Source organism: Crocuta crocuta, unplaced genomic scaffold (genome assembly GCF_008692635.1).
Source record: "Crocuta crocuta isolate KB4526 unplaced genomic scaffold, BGI_CrCroc_1.0 scaffold196, whole genome shotgun sequence".
Lineage (NCBI taxonomy): Eukaryota > Metazoa > Chordata > Mammalia > Carnivora > Hyaenidae > Crocuta > Crocuta crocuta.
In genome coordinates this window covers 4,152,481-4,177,823 of record NW_027531026.1, presented here as the reverse complement: position 1 = coordinate 4,177,823, position 25,343 = coordinate 4,152,481, and the positions used below count along the sequence as shown (strand labels likewise).

Here is a 25,343-nt window from a genome sequence, read left to right as displayed (position 1 = left end):
GGCAGGCGCCGTACTCCCCCATCCGGTTTGGCCTGACTCTTTCGGCGCTGGCTGGAAGTACGCTTGGCGGAGTGCAGTGGGTGGGAGGACCTGGCGCCTCCCCCGCCTTGCTTCTGGCCTCTGCAGTCAGACCCCCGGGGTGAAAAAAGTAATTCCTTTCGGGTCTCCAGTCTGCAGCTGTGCCCCTGCATTAACGCTCCCTTGTGCTGCAGCTACAGAAGCCAAGATCACCCCAGCGCCTAAGGTGCAGGCAGAGGAGCCGCCGCGCTCTGCGGACCTGGCTGGAGGGTGCGTGCAGACTCTCCAGGCCGCGACTCGGCGCGTCCTTCCCCGTAGTTCTCCCCACCCCCTCGCCCGAGCCCGCATCTCCCGGATCCCCCGCCCTCTCCTCGCTCTGCGCCTCCTCCCTTGCTGCGGGCTGACCGCTCCACACCGCAGCAGCGCCTCGCGTTTGGACAGCTTGCGGGAGGCACACACGCCTACGCCAACTCCGCCAGACCGCACCCCTGCCCAGCATGTCCGCGCTCGAGTGGTACGCCCACAAGTCCCTGGGCGACGGCATCTTTTGGATTCAGGAACGCTTCTATGAGTCGGGAAACCGCGCCAACATCTGGCTGGTGCGTGGCTCCGAGCAGGATGTGGTGATCGATACGGGCCTGGGGCTGCGCAGCCTCCCGGAGTACCTGTACTCCTCTGGCCTCTTGCAGGATCACGGGGCCAAAGAGAACGCGGCGTGCCGGCCGCTGCTGGCGGTGGCCACACACGTGCACTTCGACCACTCCGGCGGCCTCTACCAGTTTGACCGGGTGGCCGTGCATCACGCCGAGGCCGAGGCGCTGGCTCGCGGGGACAACTTTGAGACCGTGACCTGGCTGTCCGACAGTGAGGTGGTGCGGGCGCCCAGCCCGGGCTGGAGAGCCAGGCAGTTCCGAGTGCAGGCGGTGCAGCCCACCCTCATCCTGCAGGATGGTAATGGGCCCTCATGGGCGCGCGCTCTCTCTTTAAGGGAAGGGATTGGGAAAAACTGTTCGAGGGATGCATGTTGCAGACGTGCGTGGCTGTAAACGGGCTTGTTTTGCCACTTCGCAGAAACACCACTACTGTTTCTCCTTTCCCTGAGTAAACGCCTAAGTCGATCGGAGGCAAGGCCCTCCGAAGCCTTCCTTACCAGTTCTGGCACTGTGTGGCAAAACCAAGTACTCAAATGCAAGCCAGCCCCACCCCCTAGTCAGTTTCCTGTGTAAGCTATAGTAGTAACACCACCGAGGCTTGTGACGAGGGATTTTCCATTTTTTCCCTCGAACTCCTTTCTGATTTCCAGGCGCTTTTATAGCGAAAAGACTGTTAAGGAATGACGCCTCACAGAGAGTGCATGACAGACTCTGTGCTTTTGAGAACAGCTGACTTCATCTGCTCTCTGTCACTGCCGGATATGAGCAACTCCCACCTGTAGGTTTAGAAAGCCGTTAGAGAGCTGTGGTTCTTATCTACTCGTGCGTCCTTATCTGCCAGATAGGTTTCTGTTCTTGATGTTCTTGATGTTGCCTCATTAGAGAAAAAGCTTGTGAACGTAAAAAGTAGAGAATATGAGTCTTACATTATGACAGATACATGGTCTGGTTTAAAGCAAGGCCTGAGAAACATTAATAAGGAGGTTATTTCAGGTGATGGTGAAATGTATGGATTAATGCATGGGCAACCTTGGGCCTCTGGCTCTGTAAAAGAAAGGATGGGGATCTGAAAGAAACTAATGGAATAAAATACAATAGAGTAGAGCCTCAGCCCTCTCAACCCCAAGCAGGCACTTAAATAATTGAGATAATTAGCCACAATAGCAATATTTGTATATTAAATTTCCTTTTTTCTTTTTAGAATACTTTTGTTAACATTTTATCTTCACAACACATTGGAAGTGAGGTGGCTGACCCCTAATTAAATGGCTTGCCTACAGTCCACAGAGCAAGATAGTGACAAAAGCTAAGATTTGAACCAAGGCACAATAGATCAAAGCATGCAGATCATAAATCCTACCCCATAAATATATTATGGTAATTATGAGTAGGATAAGAAACCCCCTTCTTTCATTTTTATCTTGAAACCAGCTTATTTGCCAATTTAATTTATTAAAACATTCCTCTAAGAGGTAGAAAAATCCTGTTGCTGCAGTACAATAAGCTTACTTTATGAAGGACCAATATGACAAATAATGAAATTTTTACAAAAAAAAAGTTTATCTTATAGATGAGATCTTCATCACTTGAAATATAAAAAATAGAAAGCAAGATTCTGTACCTCACACTCCACCCACAAAGCCTTTTCATTGAAATTTCAAATCTAAAGATTTTAAAAAAGACTAATTTAGATGGGAGTCTTAAATCATCTGCCAATTTGAGATTAAAGAGAAGTGCATTTACAGTATTCCTCGTATTTTTTTTTACAGTATTCCGTGTATTTCTTGATAAAACTGATATTTTTTAGAGTTAGGATTTCCATGTAGTTGATGGGTATTCAAATTAAATTAATTGTGGCACTGAGACCAAAAAATGTTTCAATTAGTATTTAAAATAAATTACAGTTGTCTGAATGAATAAATTACTTCTGATTTACTTACTTTTCCTCCTGTGCCAGCAATAGGAAATCACTGGTGAAAGAACGATAAGAATTATTGTTTTATAGACGAAGAGTCCAAGCAGGCCTGAATTATCATGCCTGAGATCACATAGCCGGTTTGGAAAAGAGCTGGGACTAGCATCCAGGTTTCCTGAATCCCAATTTGTGGTAGAATTATAGCATTTAGGAAATGCAGGGGGCCTGCAAGCTACCTGTGTGGTGCTTTAAGCCTTTGAAGGTGGGGGGCGGGGGGGGAAGCTTAATATTTACCAAAGACTTAAAGCTAAGAATAGTGTGTTAAATCAAAAGTTGTTTCTCATTAGAAGCAGAATGCCTCATCCTCTCAAGTAGTATCTAATTTTCTCTTTTCTCAGGAATATTAATTTACTTTCTCTTCTGAATAATGTGGTCTGCTGACTTGCTGTTATCATAATCCAGATGCCTAGAAGGAGATATAAAATATTTATATGAAAAATTCATACCCAGTTACACATACACATGATGAGCACATATCTGAACAGCATAAAGTCGTTGCTTTGGTTAGAACACAAGGAGCCTGCAGTCATTAGTTTATTACATCTCATTTAGTGAATTGATGATCACCTGTCATGAGGAAGCATAAATCTGTGCACTGTGTGACTAACCCAAAAGCTGACTTGTAAAGGAGGGACAAGGAGAGATCATCATACAGTGCAGCATGTTTGACGGAAAAATAAATCCCCCTACAAATAGTGAAATAGTATCCTCCTATAAGAAGACAGAGAAACCTTAGATTAATACTGTACCTTCTATAGTACTATTGTTAATATAGTACCACACATCTTTTTATCTATTTTCCACAATAGTCAAATGATATGAAGTGCAGACATTTTGGTCCCTTATATCTATTTAAGTGTTTTGCCCAGAGTCACCAAGGTAATTACACATTATGACAGGTGGACTTAAGTCATTTGGGGAAGTGAAAAACAAAAAATAAATTCTACAGAGGTAGATTGAAAAACACATCTTACTTGACTCCATCCCATACCTAAGACTATGATAAAGGACTGTGGTTTGTCTGTTTTAAGTATTTTAAGTATAAATCCATATTGAACTATTTTGAATGCTGATGTAAATATAATGACTGAGTCAGCAGTTTTATCGTCTGCCTGCAATGGGAAGTCCAGAGTGAATCCAGTTTGCACTGCAGGAATTTTAAAAGGCTCAGGAATTAGCAGTAGCTGGTACCTTAGTGGGGCAAAGGAAAGATAAGTAGTAAAATAAGTAGAATTGGTTGAAAGCCATTTAAGAAGCTGTGAAAACTCTGGAATGTCTGTGCAGTTAGTTTGTTCTCTGGGGAGAATAAAGCAGAAGAGTTTCTCGATTAAGGGATGCCAACTACTACTGAGCTCAGGATTCAGTATAAAAATAGGAGGAGTGTGTGTGTGTGTGTGTGTGTGTGTGTGTGTGTTCTCTTGAGAGCCAGATCTTTACCCCCCAAGTAGGATACTGGAAGAAGATTACCTGGGAAATGTGTCCAGCCCTGGAGGAAAGACTAAGATGCTGATCCCTAAGCAATCTTTGGCTTGGTCTGTCTACAGTGCAACCTTGATCATTAAGCCCAATACATGTGCTTCAAGCAGCCTTTTCACCCCACCATCCTCAAATAGGCAACCAAGCATTATGAAAAAACCCTAGAAAATCGTCTTATATGAGATCAAATACTAAAACAAATAGCATAAATCAACTTGAGGGGGGAATACTATCATTAATAACATCAGGGGATAACAGAAGCTATTGCATTCAAGGTATTCAAGAGACATTGGGATGCTTTTAAAATAAGCAACAGAACAGTATGCACATGCACACATGCGCATGCGCGCACACACAAACACACATGAATTCTTGGAGTTTAAAATGGTAGAAGCTGCTTAGTAGAAGAACTGAAGATAACGTTGAAAAGCTTAAAAAAAAAAAAAAGAGCAGAAAGGTAAAATGAAAACTAGGAGAGAACCAGTAGAAGACCAGTTTGGAAAATTCAACACTGGAATAATAGAAGCACAGATAGAATAGAGAAAATGGAGGAAAAGAAAGCATAATAGAGGTAACTCAAGAAAATATCCCACAATGAAGAGATGTAAATTTTCAGATTAAAAGAGCCTACAGAGTTCCTAGCATGATGAATGAAAACACATCCAGCCTAAGGCACATTATTGTAAAATTTCAGAATACTGGAAGCAAGCTTCCAGAAATTAAAAAGTCATCTACGTAGATCATAATGGCTTTAGAGCTAGAAAAGAAGAGCTATTCCTTATTTGAACAAAATTTATTTCCAACTTAGAATTTTACATCCATTTCACTAACAATCAAGTTACCAAAAAAGATTATTTCCCACATGCTATTACTTAGAAAGTTACCAAGATACAATTTTATCCTATTTACTCCCTTCAAAATAAGGAAGTAAAGCAAGAGAGAAAGATATGGAATACAGGAAACAGGAGATTGAATACAAGAGAAAGATGAAAGGAAGCATCAAGATGATGGCAAAAATGACTTTCTGACAATGATACTATGCCAGGCATAAAGAGCAGTTAAATCATTACTCTTTTGGATAAGAAATACATATAAGAGTGCTGTCAGTAAGCGGAGAGTGAGGGGTAAAGAGAGCTAAAGATTCTTATATTTCATAGTGGAAGTCAACATAATCTAAGATTTAAAAACCAAGAAATGGTAATACATGAATGAAATCAGTATAGTATATCTAATTAGTAAATCAAGAAATGAAATATAAAAATTAGAGATAAATATATTTAGTAGAAGCAGCTACCAGAAGAAACAGCCAAAACTGTTAAAAAGTGGTTGGTTCTTGGGAGCAGAATTAGAGTCAGAATGAGGCAAATAACTTTTTCTTACATTTTAAGCCCTTCTGGAATATTTTATTTGAGATATGTACATATATTGCTTTAATTAAAAATGAAATGAAAAGATGGGGTTACCAAGATGGGAAAGGGTATTTGAAAAGCCAAGAGAGGCCTAGTATGGCTGGAATCTGATGACAACTAGGTCAGGGTATGGGCTCGGAAGCATAGGATGTATATGTGTATTATATCTTTTTATATGTGATATTTATTTATATATATTGATCTATGTCATAAACAATTTTGAATCTTGTAGGAAAGGTCTTAATGGAATTCTGCATGGGAGCATTATAAGCATAGGGGAGGCGCTTATAAAGCTATAAGGTAATGGCAGAATCCAATGATAGCCATTATGGCCTTATCAATTGCTTACAGTTGGTATCGATTTTGATAGGTGGGCACTCATGACTTACCTGTTGCTAAATATTTTAAATACCACCTGGATATAATCAAAGATCAATAAGATTCTATCCCTGTGTGGGTAATTATCCACAGCTTTTTTTTTTTTTCCAGATTTAACTTCCTTCACTTCTTTCCTTCCTCCTTTCCTTTCTATACACTTATGAAAAAAATGGGTCTTCAACAGCTCTATTATTAAACCAATGTAGCTATAATTTCTTTACCTTACCTCCCAGTCATACAGTAAATGGCAGTGGTTCCTGATCCTCAGAGGCACTTTAAATCTGGAACAACTGTCTTGCAAAAAGGAGTCTGGCCCTTTATGACTGGAATGCAAAGGAAGTTGGGAGGGTCTGATTCCATCTTAACATTCTTAACTGGGATTCACAACAAGACTAGGACATCCCTGCTCCCACTCTTGGCCCCACTGATCTGTTTTTGTATTGCTATCTTTTTTTTCCTTAAAGTTTCCACAAATGTAATCACATATACTGTTTTGTTTCTGTCTTCTTCATCTGCAATGGTGTTTTGGAGATTCGTCCATGTTGTATCTCTTAATCATTCATTCCTTTCTATTGCTGAGAAAGAATCCATTTATGGATATAACATATTTTATCTACTCACCTGTTGAAGGAATTTTGAATCTTTCTACTTCGAGGCTGTTATTAATAATGCTGCCATGAACATTTGCATGTAAGTCTTGTGTGCATACATGTTTTCCTTTCCCTTGATAGATACCTAGAAATGGAACTCCTGGATCTTATGGTAAGTGGATGTTAATTTTAAGAAAGTGCCTGTTTTCCAAAGTAGTTATACCATTCTGTATTCCCAAATATATTGGATAAGAGTTCCAGTTTCTTCAGCTCTTTGTCTACACTTGCTTTTGTCGGTCCCTTTGATTTTAGCCATTCTAGTGAGTGTATAGTAGTATTTCATTGTGGTTTAGCATCTCCCTAGTAACTAATGATTGTGAGCATATTTTCAGGTACTTATTTGCTATTCAGGTATCTTCTTTGTTAAAGGGTCTATTAAAATATTTTCTCCTTTTTATTTTTAAACAAATTTTTAAAGTTTATTTATTTTGAGAGAGAAGGGCAAAGAGAGAGAGAGAGAGAGAGAATCCCAAGCAGGCTCTGAAATGGCAGCACAGCGCTCATTGTGGAGCTTGAACTCAGAAACAATGAGATCATAACCTGACCAGAAACCAAGAGTCAGACATTTAACTCACTAGGCCAACCAGACACCCCTTCTGTTTTTTTTTCTAGAAGCTTTCACATTTAGGCTTATGATCTATTTTGAGTTAGTTTTTGTTTATATTGTGAAGTAACGGTTGAAAGGTTCTTATTTGCTTATTTGGAAATGGATAGCCAAAGTGTTCCTGTCCATTTTGTTGAGAAGACTATCTTTTTACCCACTGAATTATCTTGGTTGACACCATTTGCAAAAATCCATTGACCATATATATGAATATCTCCTTTTGGACTCTATTCTCTTCCATTGATTATGTCTCTCCTTTAGCCAGCACCACACTCTCTTGATGACTGTAACTTCATTATAATTCTTAAAATTAAGTAGTGTAAGTCTTCCAACTTTGTACCTCTTTTTCAAAATTGTTTTGGCCATTATAGACCATTTGCATTTTCATATAACTTTTAGAGTGGGATTTTCAATTTCTACAAAAAATTCAAGGTTTTGATTGAGATTGTATTAAATCTGCAGATGTACACCAGCTATTACCGTAGCCCCAGCCACATGTGACTATCTAAATATAAATTTAAATTAATTAGATTAATTAAAATTAAAGTTCTTGTTCCCTAGTATACTAGCCATATTTCAAATAGCCATATGTAGCTAGTGGTTCCCATATTGGACAGTATTGATACAGAATATTTCATTAATCTCAGAAGTTGTATTAGACATTGGAGCTATGGGAAAATCAAAATACCACCTTAACAATTCTGAGGCTTCTAGTCAATAGACCTGGTATATCTCTCCTTTTGTTTAGATCTTTAATTTCTCATGATGATGTTTTTATACCTTTCAGTATATAGATATAATTTTTCCTAAGTATTTTTTTTCTTTTTGGTGCTATTGTGAATGAAATGGCTTTTTAAAATATGTTTTATTTATTTTTAATATAGTTCATTCTCAGATTGGTCTGCATACAACATCCAGTGCTCATCCTAACAAGTGCCTTCCTCAAGGCCCATCACCTACATTCCCCTCTCCCTCAACCTCCATCCACCTTCAGTTTGTTCTCAGTATTTAAGAGTCTCTTATGGTTTGCCCCCTCCCTCTCTGTAACTTTTTTTCCCTCTTCCCCTACCCCATGGTCTTGTTAAGTTTCTCCAGATCCACATATGAGTGAAAACATATGTTATCTGTCTTTCTCTGCCTGAGTTATTTCACTTAGCATAATTCCCTCCAGATACATCCACGTTACTACAAATGGCCAGATTTCATTCTTTCTCATTGCCGTGTAGTATTCCCTTGTATATATAACCCACAACTTCTTCATCCATTTGTCAGTTGATGGACATTTAGGCTCTTTCCATGATTTGGCTATCGTTGAAAGTGCTGCTATGAGCATTGGGGTCCATGTGCCCCTGTGCATCAGCACTCCTATATCCCTTGGGTAAATTCCTAGCACTGTTGTTGCTGGGTCATAGGATAGTTCTATTTTTAATTTTTTGAGGAACCTCCACACTGTGTTCCAGAGCGGCTGCACCAGTTTGCATTCCCACCAACAGTGTAAGAGGGTGCCCATTTCTCCACATCCTCGCCAGCATCTAGAGGCTCCTGATTTGTTCATTTTAGCCACTCTGACCGGTGTGAGGTGGTATCTCAGTGTGGTTTTGATTTGTATTTACCTGATGATGCATGATGCTGAGCATTGTTTCATGTGTCTGTTGGCCATCTGGAGGTCTTCTTTGGAAAAGTATCTGTTCATGTCTTCTGCCCATTTCTTCACTGGATTGTTTGTCTTTCGGGTGTGGAGTTTGTTAAGTTCCTTATGATCTTGGATACTAGCCCTTTATCTGATACATCATTTGCAACTGTCTTTTCCCATTCTGCCGGTTGCCTATTAGTTTTGTTGATTGTTTCCTTTGCAGTGCAGAAGCTTTATATCAAGCTTTATATCTTGATGAGGTCCCAACAGTTCTTTTTTGCTCTTGATTCCCTTGCCTTTAGGGATGTGTCAGGTAAGAAATTGCTGTGGTTGAGGTCAAGGAGGTTGTTTCCTGCTTTCTCCTCTAGGGTTTTGATGGTGTCCTGTCTCACATTCAGGTCCTTCATCCGTTTTGAGTTTATTTTTGTGTATGGTGTAAGAAGGTGGTCTAGTTTCATTCTTCTGCATGTTGCTGTCCAGTTCTACCAGCACCATCTCTTAAAGAGGCTGTCTTTTTTTCCATTGGGTACTTTTGCCTGCTTTGTCAAAGATCAGTTGGCCATACATTCGTGGGTCTAATTCTGAGTTCTCTATTGTATTCCATTGGTCCATGTGTCTGTTTTTGTGCCAATACCATACTGTCTTGATGATGACAGCTTTGTAGTAGAAGTTAGAGTCTGGGATTGTGATGCCTCCTGTTTTGGTTTTCCTCTTCAATATTACTTTGGTTATTCAGGGTCTTTTGTGGTTCCATACCAATTTTAAGATTGTTTGTTCTAGCTTTGAGAAGAATGCTGGTGCAATTCTGATTGGGATTGCATTGAATGTGTAGATTGCTTTGGGTAGTACTGACATTTTAACAATATTTATTCTTCCAATCCATGAGCATGGAATGTTTTTTTCATTTGTGTCTTCTTCAATTTCCTTCGTAAGTTTTCTATAGTTTTCAGCATACAGATCTTTTACATCTTTGGAATTTTACATAAAATTCCTAGGTGTTTTATGTGTTTTGGTATGACTGTGAATGGGATCAGTTTCTTGATTTTTCTTTCTGTTGCTTCATTATTGGTGTAAAAAATGCAACTGATTTCTGCACATTGATTTTTACCCTGCGACATTGCTGAATTCATAAATCAATTCTAGCAGCCATTTGGTGGAGTCTTTCAGGTTTTCCATGTAGAGTATCATGTCATCTGCGAAAAGTGAATGTCTGACTTCATCTTTATCAATTCTGATGCCTTTTATTTCCTTTTGTTGTCTGATGGCTGATGCTAGGACTTCCAACACTATGTTCAACAACAGTGCTGAGAGTGGACATCCCTGTCATGTTTCTGACCTCAGGGGGAAAACTCTCAGTTTTTCCCCATTGAGGATGATATTAGCTGTGGGCTTCTCATAAATGGTTTTTATGATGTTTAAGTGTGTTGCTTCTATCCTGATTTTCTCAAGAGTTTTTATTAAGAAAGGATGCAGTATTTTGTCAAATGTTTTTTCTGCATCTATTGACAAGATCATATGGTTCTTTTCTTTTGTTAATGTGATGTATCATATTGATTGATTTGTGAATATTGAACCAGCCCTGCAGCTCAGGAATGAATCCCTCTTGATCATGGTGAATAATTCTTTTTATATGCTGTTGAATTTGATTTGCTAGTATCTTGTTGAGAATTTTTGCATTCATGTTCTTCAGGGATTTTGGTCTGTAATTCTTTTTAATTGGGTCTCTGTCTGGTTTGGAAATCAAGGTAATCCTGGCCTCATAGCATGAGTCTGGAAGTTTTTCTTCTGTGTCTATTTTTTGGAACAGCTTGAGATGGATTGGTATTAACTCTGCCTTAAATATCTGGTAGAATTCCCCAGGGAAGCAATCTGGCCCAAGACTCTTATTTGTTGGGCGATTTTTGATAACTGATTCCATTTCTTCAGTAGTTAGGGTCCGTTCAAATTTTCTGTTTCCTCCTGTTTGAGTTTTGGAAGTGTGTGGATATTTAGGAATTTGTCCATTTCTTCCAGGTTGTCCAGTTTGTTGGCATATAATTTTTCATAGTATTCTATGATAATTAGTCCAAGAGATTTTCTAATCTCCTTTGTGATTTCATCTTTGATCATGTTTTGTAAAAGCTTAAAGCTTATTTTGTGTGTATATGGATATTTCCCATATTTATTTTTGTTATTAATTTCTAATTTAATTGTGCTGTAGTCAAAGAACATATTTTTATGATTTTATTCCTTTCATATTTACTTAGACTTGCTTTATGGCCACACAGTGTAGCCTTGTGAATATTCCATGTCCATTTAAAATGAATGTGTACTTTACTGTTTTAAGATAAAGTGTTATATAAATGTCACTTAGGTTAAGTTGGTTGACAGTGTTGTTCAGGTCTTCTGTATGCTTACTGATTTACTATCTACTTGTATTACAAATTATTCAGAGAGGAATATTTAAATCTCTAAGCATAATCAATTAATTGTTCATTTTTAATTCTGTCAGTTTTTACTGAAATTTTTTCATGAATTTTTAGTGTTTTAGGTACATATATAGTTTTTAATGTGTTGACTTGATAATAAAATGCATTTTTCTTCACTAATAGTCCTTATTTTGTCTAATATTAGTATAGCCACTCTAGTTCTTATTAATGTCTATATCGTATAACTTTCAACCTCTGTTTGCCTTTGACCTTATAGTTCCTCTCTTGTAGGCTGCATATGTATCCTGCTTTTTAAATCTAGTTTGACAATCTCTGCCTTTGATTAGAATGTTTATCCCATTCATATGTAATGTAATTATTGATATAGTTGATTTTAGGTCTGCCATTTTGTTATTTGTTTTCTATGTCTCATTAGTTATTTAGCTCTCTTTTCCTCTTTCATTGTCTTTTAGGTTTCACAAGTTCCAATTATTTATTCCCCTATTAACTTTTTAACTATATGCCTTTGATATTTTCTGTATATATGTGTTTGCACTAAAGATAACTATATGGAACTTTTAAATGATGATGATTTACTTAAGTTAGTACTAATTTAAAACTAGTGAAAAAGCAGTTTTGCATTTATACCTCAATTTCCTCTCACTGTCAAATAACTGGGAAGAGTGTGAGATTTTACCTGACTTGCAAATTAGTCTGCAACAGTTTAATAGATTCTGGCAGGAGACTAAAGACATTTTATTACTCATAGCAACAATAGTCAGAGCATGATCATTTGTACTGATTCTTCAGGCCTTAATTCTCAGAGGATGACAAAAGAAGGGACAAAATATAGAGCAGCATTCATGAATCATGTCATCAGGATACCGGTACAATGGATGTACTAAAAACCAAAAGTGTTGTGGTAAAATAAGTTGAGAAATGGGATAACTGTATCTCCCTTGTGTATATATACAATACCGATTAGCATATTAAAAAGCCTTCAGAAGCCTTGCAGAAAAAAAGCTCTATAAGTATTTTTGAAGGAAGAATTTCCAAATTATTTGACTACCGAATCTTTTCTTTTATGTATCATAACAACCTGCAAAAATAGTGTCCCACATAATTCACTTTGACAAACACTGGTTAAGCAAACAATAGAAATGAAATATATGCTAACTATTTTTAATCACCATTAAGAAATACTGTATTTTTGAAATAAAAGAGTTATCCATCCTACCTCTTTGAAACCATTTACTATTCTTTTCTTTTATTCTTTAAGTGATTGAAGTCAAGCATACAACATGTTTATCTGTAAATTCTGTTTCCATTTGTAGGGGATGTAATCAACCTTGGTGACAGACAGCTCACTGTTATGCACATGCCTGGTCACTCCAGGGGCAGTATTTGCTTACATGACAAAGACCGAAAGATTCTCTTCAGTGGAGACGTCGTGTATGATGGATCACTGATTGACTGGCTCCCGTACAGCAGGATAAGTGACTATGTTGGAACCTGTGAACGTCTGATAGAATTAGTGGACAGAGGTCTGGTAGAGAAGGTGCTTCCTGGGCACTTCAATACCTTTGGTGCTGAAAGGCTTTTTCGATTGGCTTCTAACTATATTTCAAAAGCTGGGATATGTCACAAAGTTTCTACTTTTGCCATGAGATCTCTTGCAAGTTTAGCCTTACGTGTAACAAATTCTAGGACCTCACCCTAGTATCTATACTGATAACCTATTTTGATTAATTCTGTAAATTAATCCAATTCATTTTGTGTTGTTTAAAATGAGTAATAGTACGCATTTAAGAAGTGCTTTATCAGAGAAAAAAAAGATTGAGAATGAGTAAGCCAAAAAAGGAAGCTCTTCATTAAAATTTTTCTTTCTTCCAAATAAGAAATAAATTAAACAAGCTTATAATTTGCTAAGCTGTCATCTTGTAATATTTGTCATCTTGTAATATCCAGACACAACATAGAAATATATGGGGAAGCAAGGAGGCATTTTACAGTAACAGAAAGAACTGTCCTTACCTCCCATTTGTCTTATTTTATTTCCTAGATGACCTAGAAAAAGAGGCATAAAGTTTTATGTTTATATTCCAAACTTGATATTTTAGTATATTATTTAAAAATAAAGGTTCCTGAGTTTAAAATACATTATAACTTAGTACAAACATATAAATTAATATTTAGAAGGACAGCTAAAACAATCCATTATTATGGCACAGAGTTTTTATGCTTCATTTATTTATTCTTAATGTAATGATAGCGTACACTATATGCTGTGTAATTTTACTTACAAAGAGTACAATGATTTTTGTTTTCTTGCAAAGCTTTAAATATAAATTGCAGAGTGCTTCAGTAAAAAGCTCCCACACGGTGTTGTTTGTTATTATGTGTGTGTAATATTTTCAATCATAAAAATGAAATTCAAATGTCTGTAATATAATTACAAATTGTCAGATTTCTCAAAAGGACACTGTCAGGGAAATTTGAAAATATACACATTGAAAATAATTTTTTATTATATCCTATTTTAATATTAACAGCTATTATAAACAAAATTTTTCTTGTTAAATAGCAGCTTCAGTATATGTGTCATATTTTATAATATCAGAACAACTATAGAGATCTACGACATTCTGATATAAATCATTCTTTTACTTATCATAACATACATATGTACCATGGAAGGCTTTTCAAATTAATTGCAAAATGTGCTTTAGATATTGACTTAGAGTGAATTGCCTTTTTTATCCTGATTCACAACACCTATTCCTGTTCAGTATTCTTTGTCTTGAATTAAAAGAACTCTACATTTATATAGTTATAGGAAAGGTTAACCCACTATTTAGTAAAATGTTTTAGTTTGGTGCTCTTTATAATTTATTAAAAAGCCTTTTGGAATATTTCATAAAGGTTTTTTAAGCAGTTTTCTCACTGCCTTTTTATTGTTGACATGTCCAAAACCAAACTGAGATAGCTTTGGAAACCAGATTTTTTAGTATTAAGAAAGTTTAGCAATTTTGATTTCTGAAAAATTATCAAAATTTTCCACTCTTCACCCACCCAGGTTTTTTTAGTCTTTTTTAAATTCAACACACACAGTCACATACATACATGCACAGTATTGTGCTAAACACTGTGGAAGCTTAAAAAGTCAAACAGACTACATCTTAGCTGGAAGGCAAATAGAACATGAATAGTAATATATGTAGATTGAAGCTAATACAAATTATACATGAGTATCAGGGACATAAATGGAAGGGTGTGGAGTTTGGTTAGGAAGAGATTCCTGGAGGAGGGGTTTTGCAGTCATATTTGGAAAGATGATTTGTTAGGTGGTCAGGGTAGGGGACAAAAAGATTCAAGAACAGAGATGGAAGCATTGCTGTCCTAAGTAGTGTATTCCTTGTGTCCATTTAAATTCAATTTTCAGGAATCTCAGATCTTCCAAACATCAAGTACTTAGCATGAGACAGGTGGGTTTGTGATTGTGTATATAAGAATCATCCTCAGTAATAGACAAGCTGTGTGCCACGTGCCATCGAAGGGATCTACTCATATAAGACAGTAGTTTTCAGCTGATAGTGCAGCATCAAGAATATAGATTTGGTTCAGGGCAACTACAATCACTTAATGAGCCTTAAATATAGCCATTATTTTTATATCAGTAGCACAAAAGAAAACCAAAAGTCCTTAACCATTGACCATTTTATCATATTTTAGGACTTAAAAAAATCAGGGTATAGTAGGCACTAAGTTTTATTGAGAAATATTTAAACCTGATGAAGGCTTTCTTTATTTCTTAAAAGTACAGTTTTTCAAAACATGTTCATTTTGTTTTGAAATCTCCACCTTTTTTTCAGTTTTTCAAATTGTACGAACACATATGACTGTGATATTTTGCTTTTGCTTCAGAGTGAATAAGTTGGGGAAAGGATCTATCATCCATTTAGTGCTCATGCTATGCATTTTAAAATATGCATTATTCAGTTTAATCCTGGCCCCAGTGCCAAGAAATAGTTGACCAGCCAAACACAAGAAAACTTTGGACAAAGCTGGTAATTGAACACAGGTCTGTCTTCCTCCCAAACTGTGCTCTTTCTCTTATACCTGCACAATAACATAAACTTGGCAAAGTGTATTTTTACTTTCCCAGATGCCACATGTGCCAAGAATAAATCAAGTGATGTTAAGCATAATAATAGCATATTTTAAAAGAAGCTTTAAAAAATATATTTTCACCCTGACAGTGACCTGTGTTATAATTTATGATTTTTGGAAATAATAGTATGTAAGTATAATTCAAAGTTGTCAAATGTAAAACATTTAGAAATAATTTTTATTTGTATTGTTAATAACTTAATCTTTGGAAACTCATTTTCCTTATTTGGTGTTTCCTTTTAACTAATAAGTCTAAGACAAACAAATACCTTGTGTATTATCCTGATATAGTTGAGTAAATGATTATGTGTAGTTGTTCTTATATGAATAGTAATATGATTGTGACATGTACAAATTGTCTTCTTATAATTTTCAGATAAGTGTAAGTAAACATTTGTGTGATAAATATTAAAGTAGACATTTTATTTCAATCTCTAGTTGGTATTTTTTTATAATATTAGCACATTCCTATTTAATTTCTTGCAAGGATACTTCCTACGTGATGCAGAGTTTTGAAAATGTGTAATAAATAAGATACCAAATCTATAGGCAAGAATATTGAATCCAGAAAATGCTCCTATACATTTTTGATAGTTATAAATATTGCATTTTAAATCAATGGATAAAAAATGAGCTATTTGGTATATATTCCAATTGTTGATGTGAGAAAAAAGGCCCCTGACAACATAAAAATAAATACCAAATGGATTAGAGACCTAAATTTGAAAAATGGAAACATGTATTAAAAAAAAAATTTAAATCATGCTTAAGGCATTAGGATAGGGAAGATTTTTATATAGAAACAAAAAGCAAAATCACGTCAAAATTTAAAATGTCCTAGAATTCAGACGCCCTAAAGTTAAAATGATAAATTAGAAGAAAATATTCACAAATTGTGTGACAGCAAATTGCTTTTAAACAACCAGAAAGAATGCCTACAAATTAAAAGAGAAAGGTAAACTACTGTAAGGGTGGGAACACCTTTCTTCTACCCTCTTAGGTTTATGGGTAGGCCCAAGGATTACATTTACAAAAGACAAATTAACAGGAGCATATAAATTTTATTTGACATTAGTATTTTTATGTGTATGAGGAGGCTTTTATGTATAAGAAATGAAAACCCAAAGCAGTGTATAGGCTTGAGAGTTTACGTTCCATTTTAACAAACAACAATAAATTGTGGAGACTGATGAGGCTGGAAAAGAAGGTTTGGACCGGGTTAGTAACCTTGGAAAAATGACTAGGAAATAGATGAGGGAAATAGACCAGGGTTATTCTAGAAGATTTGTTTATATAGATTAATCTTGGTGTCAACTCTCTGTTTCCAGTGATAAAAATGTTCCCCTCTTCCTGATATAAGGAGGAAACTTTTCTCATGGAAAATTTTATGCCCTGTTCTAGGCAGAAAGGGAATCCTTTACTTTGTTTGCTTTTTTTTTCACTTGCCTTCTGGTCAGTCAGTATGCCAAAGTGGCATAGTTTGGGATGTCATGTTCTTCCCTCCTTTACTACCTATTAAAACAATGGGTAAATTATCTGAGCAGGTTATTCACAGAAGATGAAACAGAAAGGCCAATAAACATAGAGAGTTATGCTGAACCTCAGTAGGAATCAGGGAAATGCAAGTTTAAATAATAAGACCATTTACTCTAACCAGACTGGGAAATTTTGGGAATATGACATATTGGCAAGCGTAGGGGTCAGTGGATATTTTCATGCTGTGCTGCTAAAAGTGTAGAGTGCTTCCGGCCATTTGCAGGGTGGGGGGTGCAATTTTGGAAGGTGATTTGGCACATTCTGATTCTGGGTTAAGAATGGTAGACCAAGCATACAGCTTTACCTCTGCTCCTTTCTGAAACTCAGTAAAATAACAGGAAAATCATTTTTTTAATGGTGTAATTTCAGAAGAAGAGCAAAAATGGCAAAGGAGACAACAGCATCAAGATTCTGTTCCTGAAAAGCTGATAGATGAACGAAAACTAATTTGGTAAACCCAAGAAAGCTGAAAACAGGAATGAGGAAAGCCAAGAAACCATCTTATTACAACACAACCTGCCTCCCCACTGTCCCTTAAAAGGCTTAGAAATTGATAGCACCAGGTACCTCGAAGAGTTGTGGTCAAGTTCTTTTTTATTTAAATTCTCTTTGCAATTTAGACCACCAAATCCCTCCCTAACTACACTAGTAAGCAACTTCCTCTCCTCTACCTCAAGAAAGATTGGGGGTTATTTTAGATTTAACAAAAAGTTATCTCAAGCTTTAGTGCCTAGCACTTGCACAGGCCCCTTTCTAAGAAATGTGTTCAGATGATCATTGTTGGTTTTAATTTCTAAAACTGAATTATTTTTTATTCTTTCTCTCAAAGCTTCCAAAGTGCATATTTCAGGTCCCATGAAAGTGTAATCTGCTCCTGACAATAGGATTGTTAGCAGAGACAGTAAAGCAGAATATTCAGAGGAAGCAGGACCTTGGGTCCTATTTCGAAAAGGGATTTAGGATAGGGTTTTTTTTTAATCTTTTTTTTCCTAATGTTTATTTTTGAGAGAGAGACACACAAAGTGTGAGTGAGGGAGGGGCAGAGAGAGAGGGGGAGACAGAATCCAAAGCAGGCCTCAGGCTGTTAGCTCAGGCTGCTTAGGCAGGGCTCAAACCCATGAACCATGAGATCATGATCTGAGCCGAAGTCAGAGGCTTAATGGACTGAGCCACCCAAGCCCCCCTTAGCACAGGTTTATGTACAGTGAAAGTTTATATGCTGAAAGTTCACACTTCCAGAGTCCTCCAACCTAGCTCAAAGAGTGTTGGCAGCTATGACAAATCTATCCTCCAGTCAAGAGACTGAAAGATCCGTTTCTTAGAAATTTGACACCTGAAAGACCTAATGATACTGATTCTGAGGTCCCCAAAGAATGGTCCCAGTGAAATCACCTTACAGTGTAGTAGGCAACCAAAGGGCTCCCTTCCTTGCCTCTCCTGCACATAGATTTCTAAAGTGTACTACTCTTAAGTTTAAATATATACACCAAAGCCAGCAACTTATGGAAAAAACAAAAGAATGGAAATAAGTGGAAAAACCACTTAAAACAGTAAGAGAATTTAACAAAATAGCAATATATGGAATTAACATTAAAAACCTAGAGTCTTCACCAAAGAAGGCATACAGATGGCAAATGAGTAACCAAGATGTCCTTCAATATGAATGGATAAACTGTGGTACATGTAGACAATGGAATATTATTCAGTGCTAAAAATAAACGAGCTACTGAAATGCCTGGGTGGCTCCATTGGTTAAGTGGCTGACTTCAACTCAGTTCATGATCTCACTAGTGAGTTCGAGCCCCTCATGGGGATCTTTGCTGCCAGCTTGGAGCCTGGAGCCTGCTTCAGATTCTGTCTCCCTTTCTCTTTGCCTCTCTCCCACTCACACTCTATCTCTCTCAAAAATAAATATTATGCCCATTACTAAGTAAAAGAAGCCAATCTGAAAAGACTACATACTGTATGATTCTAATTATACAACATTCTGGAACAGGCAAATGTTAGAGCCAGTAAAAAGAGCTGTGGTTACTAGGGGTTGGGGTTGGGACCAGGGGTGACTAGGTGGAACATATAATGATGGATACAAGTCATTATACATTTGTCCAAACCAATAGGATGTATGTCAAGAGTGAACCCCAAGGTAGACTGAAGTTTGGATGATTGCGATGTGTCAGTGTGGACTTACCAACTGTAACAAATGTACAATTCTGATGGGGATATTGATGAAGGAGGCTATGTATGCAGTGGCAGGAAGCCTAAGGGAAATCCCCATTTTCTCAATTTTGCTGTGAACATAAAACTGTTCTGAAAAAAATAAAGTCTTAAAAAATAATAATAAAAAATAATAAAGTCTTTAAAAATATATAGTCTTCATTTATACAAACAAAAAAGAGTTCAAAGATATAAATTATAAGTACCTAGAATAATTTTTAAATACCTAAGCATATATATATATTTAGGCATATACACCTAAAATATATAAGGAAACATATGTATAAACATATATAAGAAATATATATGGATAAAAATATGTCCAAAACATATATAAGGAAAACTCTGTTTTAAAAAATACTATGTACTCGGATAAAAACAATGGGAGACAATTCATCATAGGTCTCATGTTTCTGCACAGCTGACAGACAGAGGCACTGACTGTGTTTGTTCCACACTGTCTTTAGAAAACTGTTTATTATTAAGATATTATTCACAAACTATAAAATTCACCCTGTTGAAATGTACCAATTCAATATTGTTGTTTTAGGTAGGCTTCACATCCAGCACGGGGGCCCAATGCTGGGGCTAAGCGTGGGTGGAACTTATGGCCATGAGATCAGGACTAAGTTGAGATCAAGAGTGGGACACTGAACCCACTGAGTCACCCAGTCACCCCCACAATTCAGTGATTTTAAGCATATTCGCTAAAATGCGCAACCAACACCACTGTCTAATTCCAGACCATTTTTATCACTGTCCCCAAGAAAATACTTTGTACCTATTTTAAATCTCTCTGCATTTTCTGTCCCTGCCAGACCCAGATAACCACTAATCTACTTTCTGTCATTAGAGATTTGCCTATTCTGGAAATTTCAGAAAAATGGAATCACACAGCATATGTCTTTTGACTCTGGCTTCTTTCATTTAGTATAACATTTTCAGGGTTCACCCACATTGTAGTGTGTATCACTATTTCACTTCTTTTTATTTCCAAATAATATTTCATCATATAATGTATGACATTTTGATTATTCATTTATCAGTTAATAGACATTTGTGTTGTTTCTACTTTTTGAAACATTGTTTCTACTCTTATGAAAAATGCTGCTAGAAACTCAAGAAATATTCGTATGTTGTTGGAGACATTAGACTAAATGGAACAAAGGGCAGTCAAGACAGCAGAGCAAAACACAAGTTCATTTGATATATTACTTGTGATGAGTTACAGGAGAAATGCTGTCCAATCAAAGACATTTTTGCCTTCCCAAGATTAAACTTTTATATACTTCATGGGATGTTCCTGGGATTTTTCAACGCCTCATTTTCCATTATAAGTTTTAACTTTAGGTAAAACACTGATCAAAATGACTCTAATATAATTCTATCGACTTTTTCTGTATTCGTGAGGGACCTGGCAGTGTTGCCTAACGAAAGAAAGCAACACTATATTACCAGTAATAATTTCACTTATGTTTTGAAATGCTATTTGCCAAAATCTTACTTTATAATTTGAATCTAGGATCATATGGGCTAGTGGTTTTCAACTAGTTTTCAACTAGAAGACTTATCCCGGAAGTTTTACGTAAGTAAATATAGATGTCCAGGACCTACACCAGACATATTGAATCCTTTCAAATAATATTCTTGGTATACAATATATTATTTCTCAGGATTATGTGTTATAGTTCAATGTACTTTTTTCTTTTATAAAACTATGATCACTTATGTTTTTATCGAACAGGTGTAACATTCACTGACCTCTTTGAAAATAGGCTTAATCATTGTCCTTAAAGACATTGGCAATTTTTTTTTTAATGTTGTAGAAAGAGCTAATTTCTTTGTCAGTTACATTAATCTTATTATGAACTTTCATAAGACCTTTCAAATTTGGAAATTATTAGTAATAAATTAGCCATAGCCACTTTAAGCCTCTCTCATCTATGAACAGTTTTGTTTTATTCTATGCTTGCCTCAAGCAATCTACAATCAGCTACAGGCCCGAGTTTGTGTATTTAACAAAGAAGAATCATTTCAGAGTCCAGTGGAAAGGAATGTGCCAGCTACTTCAAATTACTGATGCTTTAAGAAAAAGCTCTTGGTATAGGATTTTCATGATATCACTTAGAAAATTTTAAGAGCATACTGGGGGCTGGAATCAGGATTCTAGAACCCTTTAGTTGAGAAGCAGATGGCTTCACAAGACTGTCATCTCAAGATCTAGTAAAAAAGAATTGCTTACATAGTACTAAATAAAAAGATAAGGAAGATTTTTATTGTGGCTATTTGTTTAAAATACTGTTGATATTGTCTTAATATTTTATTTGCTAGATATATAAATAAGCCCTCTGTTTCCTTCTTTTCTATTTGTAGTCCACAGCAATTAAAACAATTTTTTAAACATTTATTCATTTTTGAGAGAGAGAGAGAGAGACACAGAGACAGAGACAGAGTGCAAGTGGGAGAGAGGCAGAGAGAGGGAGACACAGAATCTGAAGCAGGCTCCAGGCTCTGAGCTGTCAGCACAGAGCCCAACACAGGGCCCAAACGCATGGACCATAAGATCATGACCTGAGCTGAAGTTGGATACTTAACCAACCCAGGAGCCCCTGTAGACCACAGCAATTTAATAAACTCTTCTTGTAAAGTGAAAACATTAAAAAAGGATATCAGCTTCTCATCAACCAGACCCAATCCCAACATTCAAACACTCTTATTGATATACTTATTTTGCATGGTGATATATGGTTATTTGCATGATTTCAGTGAGACTCTGTCCCCTTTTTTGCTAGGATATAATTGGAAAAAAATCATTAATAAAAGTAAGGCTGTGCCTACATTGTCATATTTGAGAATAGTATTCATTTAATCAGATATTATAAGCCACTTTATGGGAATTAAAATTGACCTTACTTATGCATCCAATGTCTACTGAGTTCTTCAAGGAAAGCTGGCCTGTGCCTGCCTTACAGAGTCCCTGCTGTAGATTGAAGTATGTGTCTCCCAAATTCATATGTTGGAACCTAATCCCTAACATTCTGGTATTTGGAGATGGGGACTTTGCGAGGTGATTAGTTCGCAAGGGAAGAATCTATAGGAATGGGATTGATGCCCTTATAAAAGAAATCCCAGAGAATTCTCTCACCCCTTCTGCCATGCAAAGATGAAGTGAAAAGGTGACTGTCTATGAACCATGAAGTGGACCTTCACCAGACATGGAATCTGCCTTGATCTTGGATTTTACAGCCTCCAGAATTGTTAACTCATTCCTATTCTTTATAAGCCACCTAGTCTATGTTATTTTTCTAACAGTAATCTGAAGGGACCAAGACAGTTCCAAACTTACAAGTGGTAAGAAATTGGCTTCCTGGCAGACCAGGAATAATAGGACATTTTGGATACTTCCAGAATGAAGGATTTCCCCAAATTAATAGGTACTGTTTATAAAACTACTTAGGAATACATGAAATTCTTGTGTATAGATATGCAAAAAAAAGTCTTTCTGGCAAAAGGAGAATAAGAAAGCTTTCATCCCAAAAAGCAAGTTTTATGTTCCTCTACAAATTCATTTCAATATTTTTTGTCTATAGGTATCTCTGTTCCTTAACTTTTCCTTTTAACCAGTTGTGACATTTTCAAGTTCTTTCATTAAGAATGTGTTAAATAGGAGTGCCTGGGAGGCCAGTTTGAAGAGCATATGACTCTTGATCTTGGGGTCATGAGTTTGCGCCCCTATACATCTATACATTGGGTGTAGAGATTTAATAAATAAACATTTTTATTTTTTAACTTTCTGAAGCAGGCTTTTATTTCTGAGAGAGAGAGAGAGAGAGAGAGAGAGAGAGACAGCATGAGCAGGGGAGGGTCAGAGAGAGAGGGAGATACAGAATCCGAAACTCTGAGCTGGCTGTCAGCACAGAGCCCGATGCGGGGCTCAAACCCATGAACCATGAGATCATGACCTGAACCGAAGTCAGATGCCTAACCGGTTGAGCCACCCAGGTGCCACTAAAAAAACTTTTTTAAAAAAGGTTAAGTTAAATAGAATCTTTGAAACATGGTCATTTTAAATCTATATCAGAGCCATGATTTTAACCATTTCTGAAAATTTGCCTTTAATAATGACTTATTCTCATACTGGTCTGCTTAACATTTATCACATACCTAAAACTGCTTTGTTTCACTTACATTATTTGTTCCTCACAACAAGGTACTACTAAAACAGTACTACTAAGAGCGTGCCTCCCTCCACACTTTTGTTGACAGAAGGGGAATATAAAATAGAGTTTATAGATAAATGAACTAGGATTAAAACGTAGGCAGTTTGGTTGCAAAGTTCACACTCTTAACCATCACTGTATACTCGCTATAAACTGAGAAAGCTTTAATTTTGATGACTAATTTTGAGTCTCAGAGACCGATTTCTCAAGATAAATCTATAAATTTGTTTCTAATTTTGATTTGGCGACCCTTAGAGCTTGAAAATTAAGAAAAATGTGCTAGTTTTCATAACACCAATATTTCCAGTGATACTGAAAAAATGTGAGAGTCATAGTTACAAATTTGGCATTCTTACACCACCACCACCCCCCCATAAATATTTTATAAGTTTAATCCCATATGGTCACTTCTCTGGGCCATGCTAAAAACAAGACAATAGGCTAAAAATGGAGTTGCTTATACTAATCCCCATGTCAACAAACTGAGACTGAACCTAATTACAGTTTTGGCTCTCCCAGAAACAGAATCTTAAACTAGTCAATCAGGAATCACCTGATCAGCACTAGTTAGGTAATTTCCCCACGAGATCCCTCATCCCCCTAAAGAAAAGTAACTTTGCAATAACCAGCCTATTTTTTGTTTTGTTTAGCTTTGGGGGTTTTTTTGGTTTGGTTTTTTTTTTTTTTTTTTTGGTCTGGTATAACTTTCTTGTTCCAGCTCCCTTCTGACTACAAAAGTCTTTCATGTTGTACAGCTCCCCAGAATTCCTTTCTATCTGCTAGATTAGATGCTGCTTTATTGGAATTGATCTTTTGCTCCAATAACCCTTAAAATTTCTTAATATGCTTCAGTTTATCTTTTAACAGCCATAGTTAGAGTCTGGGCCTTCATGTTAGAACTAATAGTGCCATTATTAATAATAGCCAAATTATGTAAAGAGCACAATGTCCATCAATTGATGAATGGATAAAGAAGATGTGGTATATATACACAATGGAATATTACTCAGCCATCAGAAAGAATGAAATCTTGCCGTTAGCAATAATGTGGATGAAACTAGAGTGTATTAGACTAAGCAAAATAAGTCAGAGATAGACCAATACCATACGATTTCAGTCATATGTGGGATTTAAGAAACAAAACAGATGAACATGGGGGAAGGGAAGGAAAAAATAAAATAAGAAAATAACAGGGAGGGAGGTACGCCATAAGAGATTCTTAACTATAGAGAACAAACTGAGGGTTGCTGGGGGGGAGGGGATGGGCTAAATGGGTGATGGGCATTAAGGATGGCACTTGCTGGGATGAGCACAGGGTGTTATATGTAAATGATGAATCACTAAATTCTACTCCTGAAACCAATACTACACTATATTTTAACTAACTTGAAGTTAAATAAATACTTGGAAGAAAAAAAGAGCTGATAGTGACAGTACCTTGGTTGCTGAGAGTCTGAAGAGAAGTCTATGCTTCATTGATGGAAGGATAGCTGGTGAATGCAATTAGAACAACCAGCTGCATCCTGGTGATACAACCTCTCATGATCCTTCTTCTTCTTTTTGTTTTAAAGTGTTTATTTATTGGGGCGCCTGGGTGGTTCAGTCGGTTGAGCGTCCGACTTCAGCTCAGGTCATATCTCACAGTTCGTGAGTTCAAGCCCCACGTCAGGCTCTGTGCTGACAGCTCAGAGACTGGAGCCTGTTTCAGATTCTGTATCTCCCTCTCTCTCTGACCCTCCCCTGCTCACACTGTCTCTCTCTCTCTCAGAAATAAATAAAAAATATAAAAATAAAATAAAATAAAATGTTTATTTATTTATTTTGAGAAACAGAGAAAGAGCGCATGCAAGGCCAGGGAAGGGCAGAGGGAATCCCAAGCAGGATCTGCATGGTCAGTGCAGAGCCAGATCCAGGGCTCAGTCCCACAAACCATGAGATCATGACCTGAGCTGAAACCAAGAGTCAGACACTTAATTGAGCCACTCAGATGCCCCTCTTT

At 36.8% G+C, this 25,343-nt stretch overlaps 1 protein-coding gene across 1 annotated transcript; it reads left to right on the top strand.

Moving 5' to 3' along the window:
• Positions 1-77: 77 nt before the first annotated feature.
• Positions 78-15,805, top strand: MBLAC2 (metallo-beta-lactamase domain containing 2). Its single transcript, XM_077770991.1, has 2 exons — positions 78-969; positions 12,539-15,805. The coding sequence occupies exons 1-2, from the start codon at positions 516-518 to the stop codon at positions 12,922-12,924; spliced, it is 840 nt and encodes a 279-aa protein (XP_077627117.1). The 5' UTR covers positions 78-515; the 3' UTR covers positions 12,925-15,805.
• Positions 15,806-25,343: the final 9,538 nt, after the last annotated feature.

Coding starts and splice junctions, on each gene's coding strand:
- MBLAC2 (XM_077770991.1), top strand. CDS start 516: ATGTCCGCGCTCGAGTGGTACGCCCACAAGTCCCTGGGCGACGGCATC. Junction 970..12,538: donor CACCCTCATCCTGCAGGATG/GTAATGGGCCCT, acceptor TTCCATTTGTAG/GGGATGTAATCAACCTTGGT.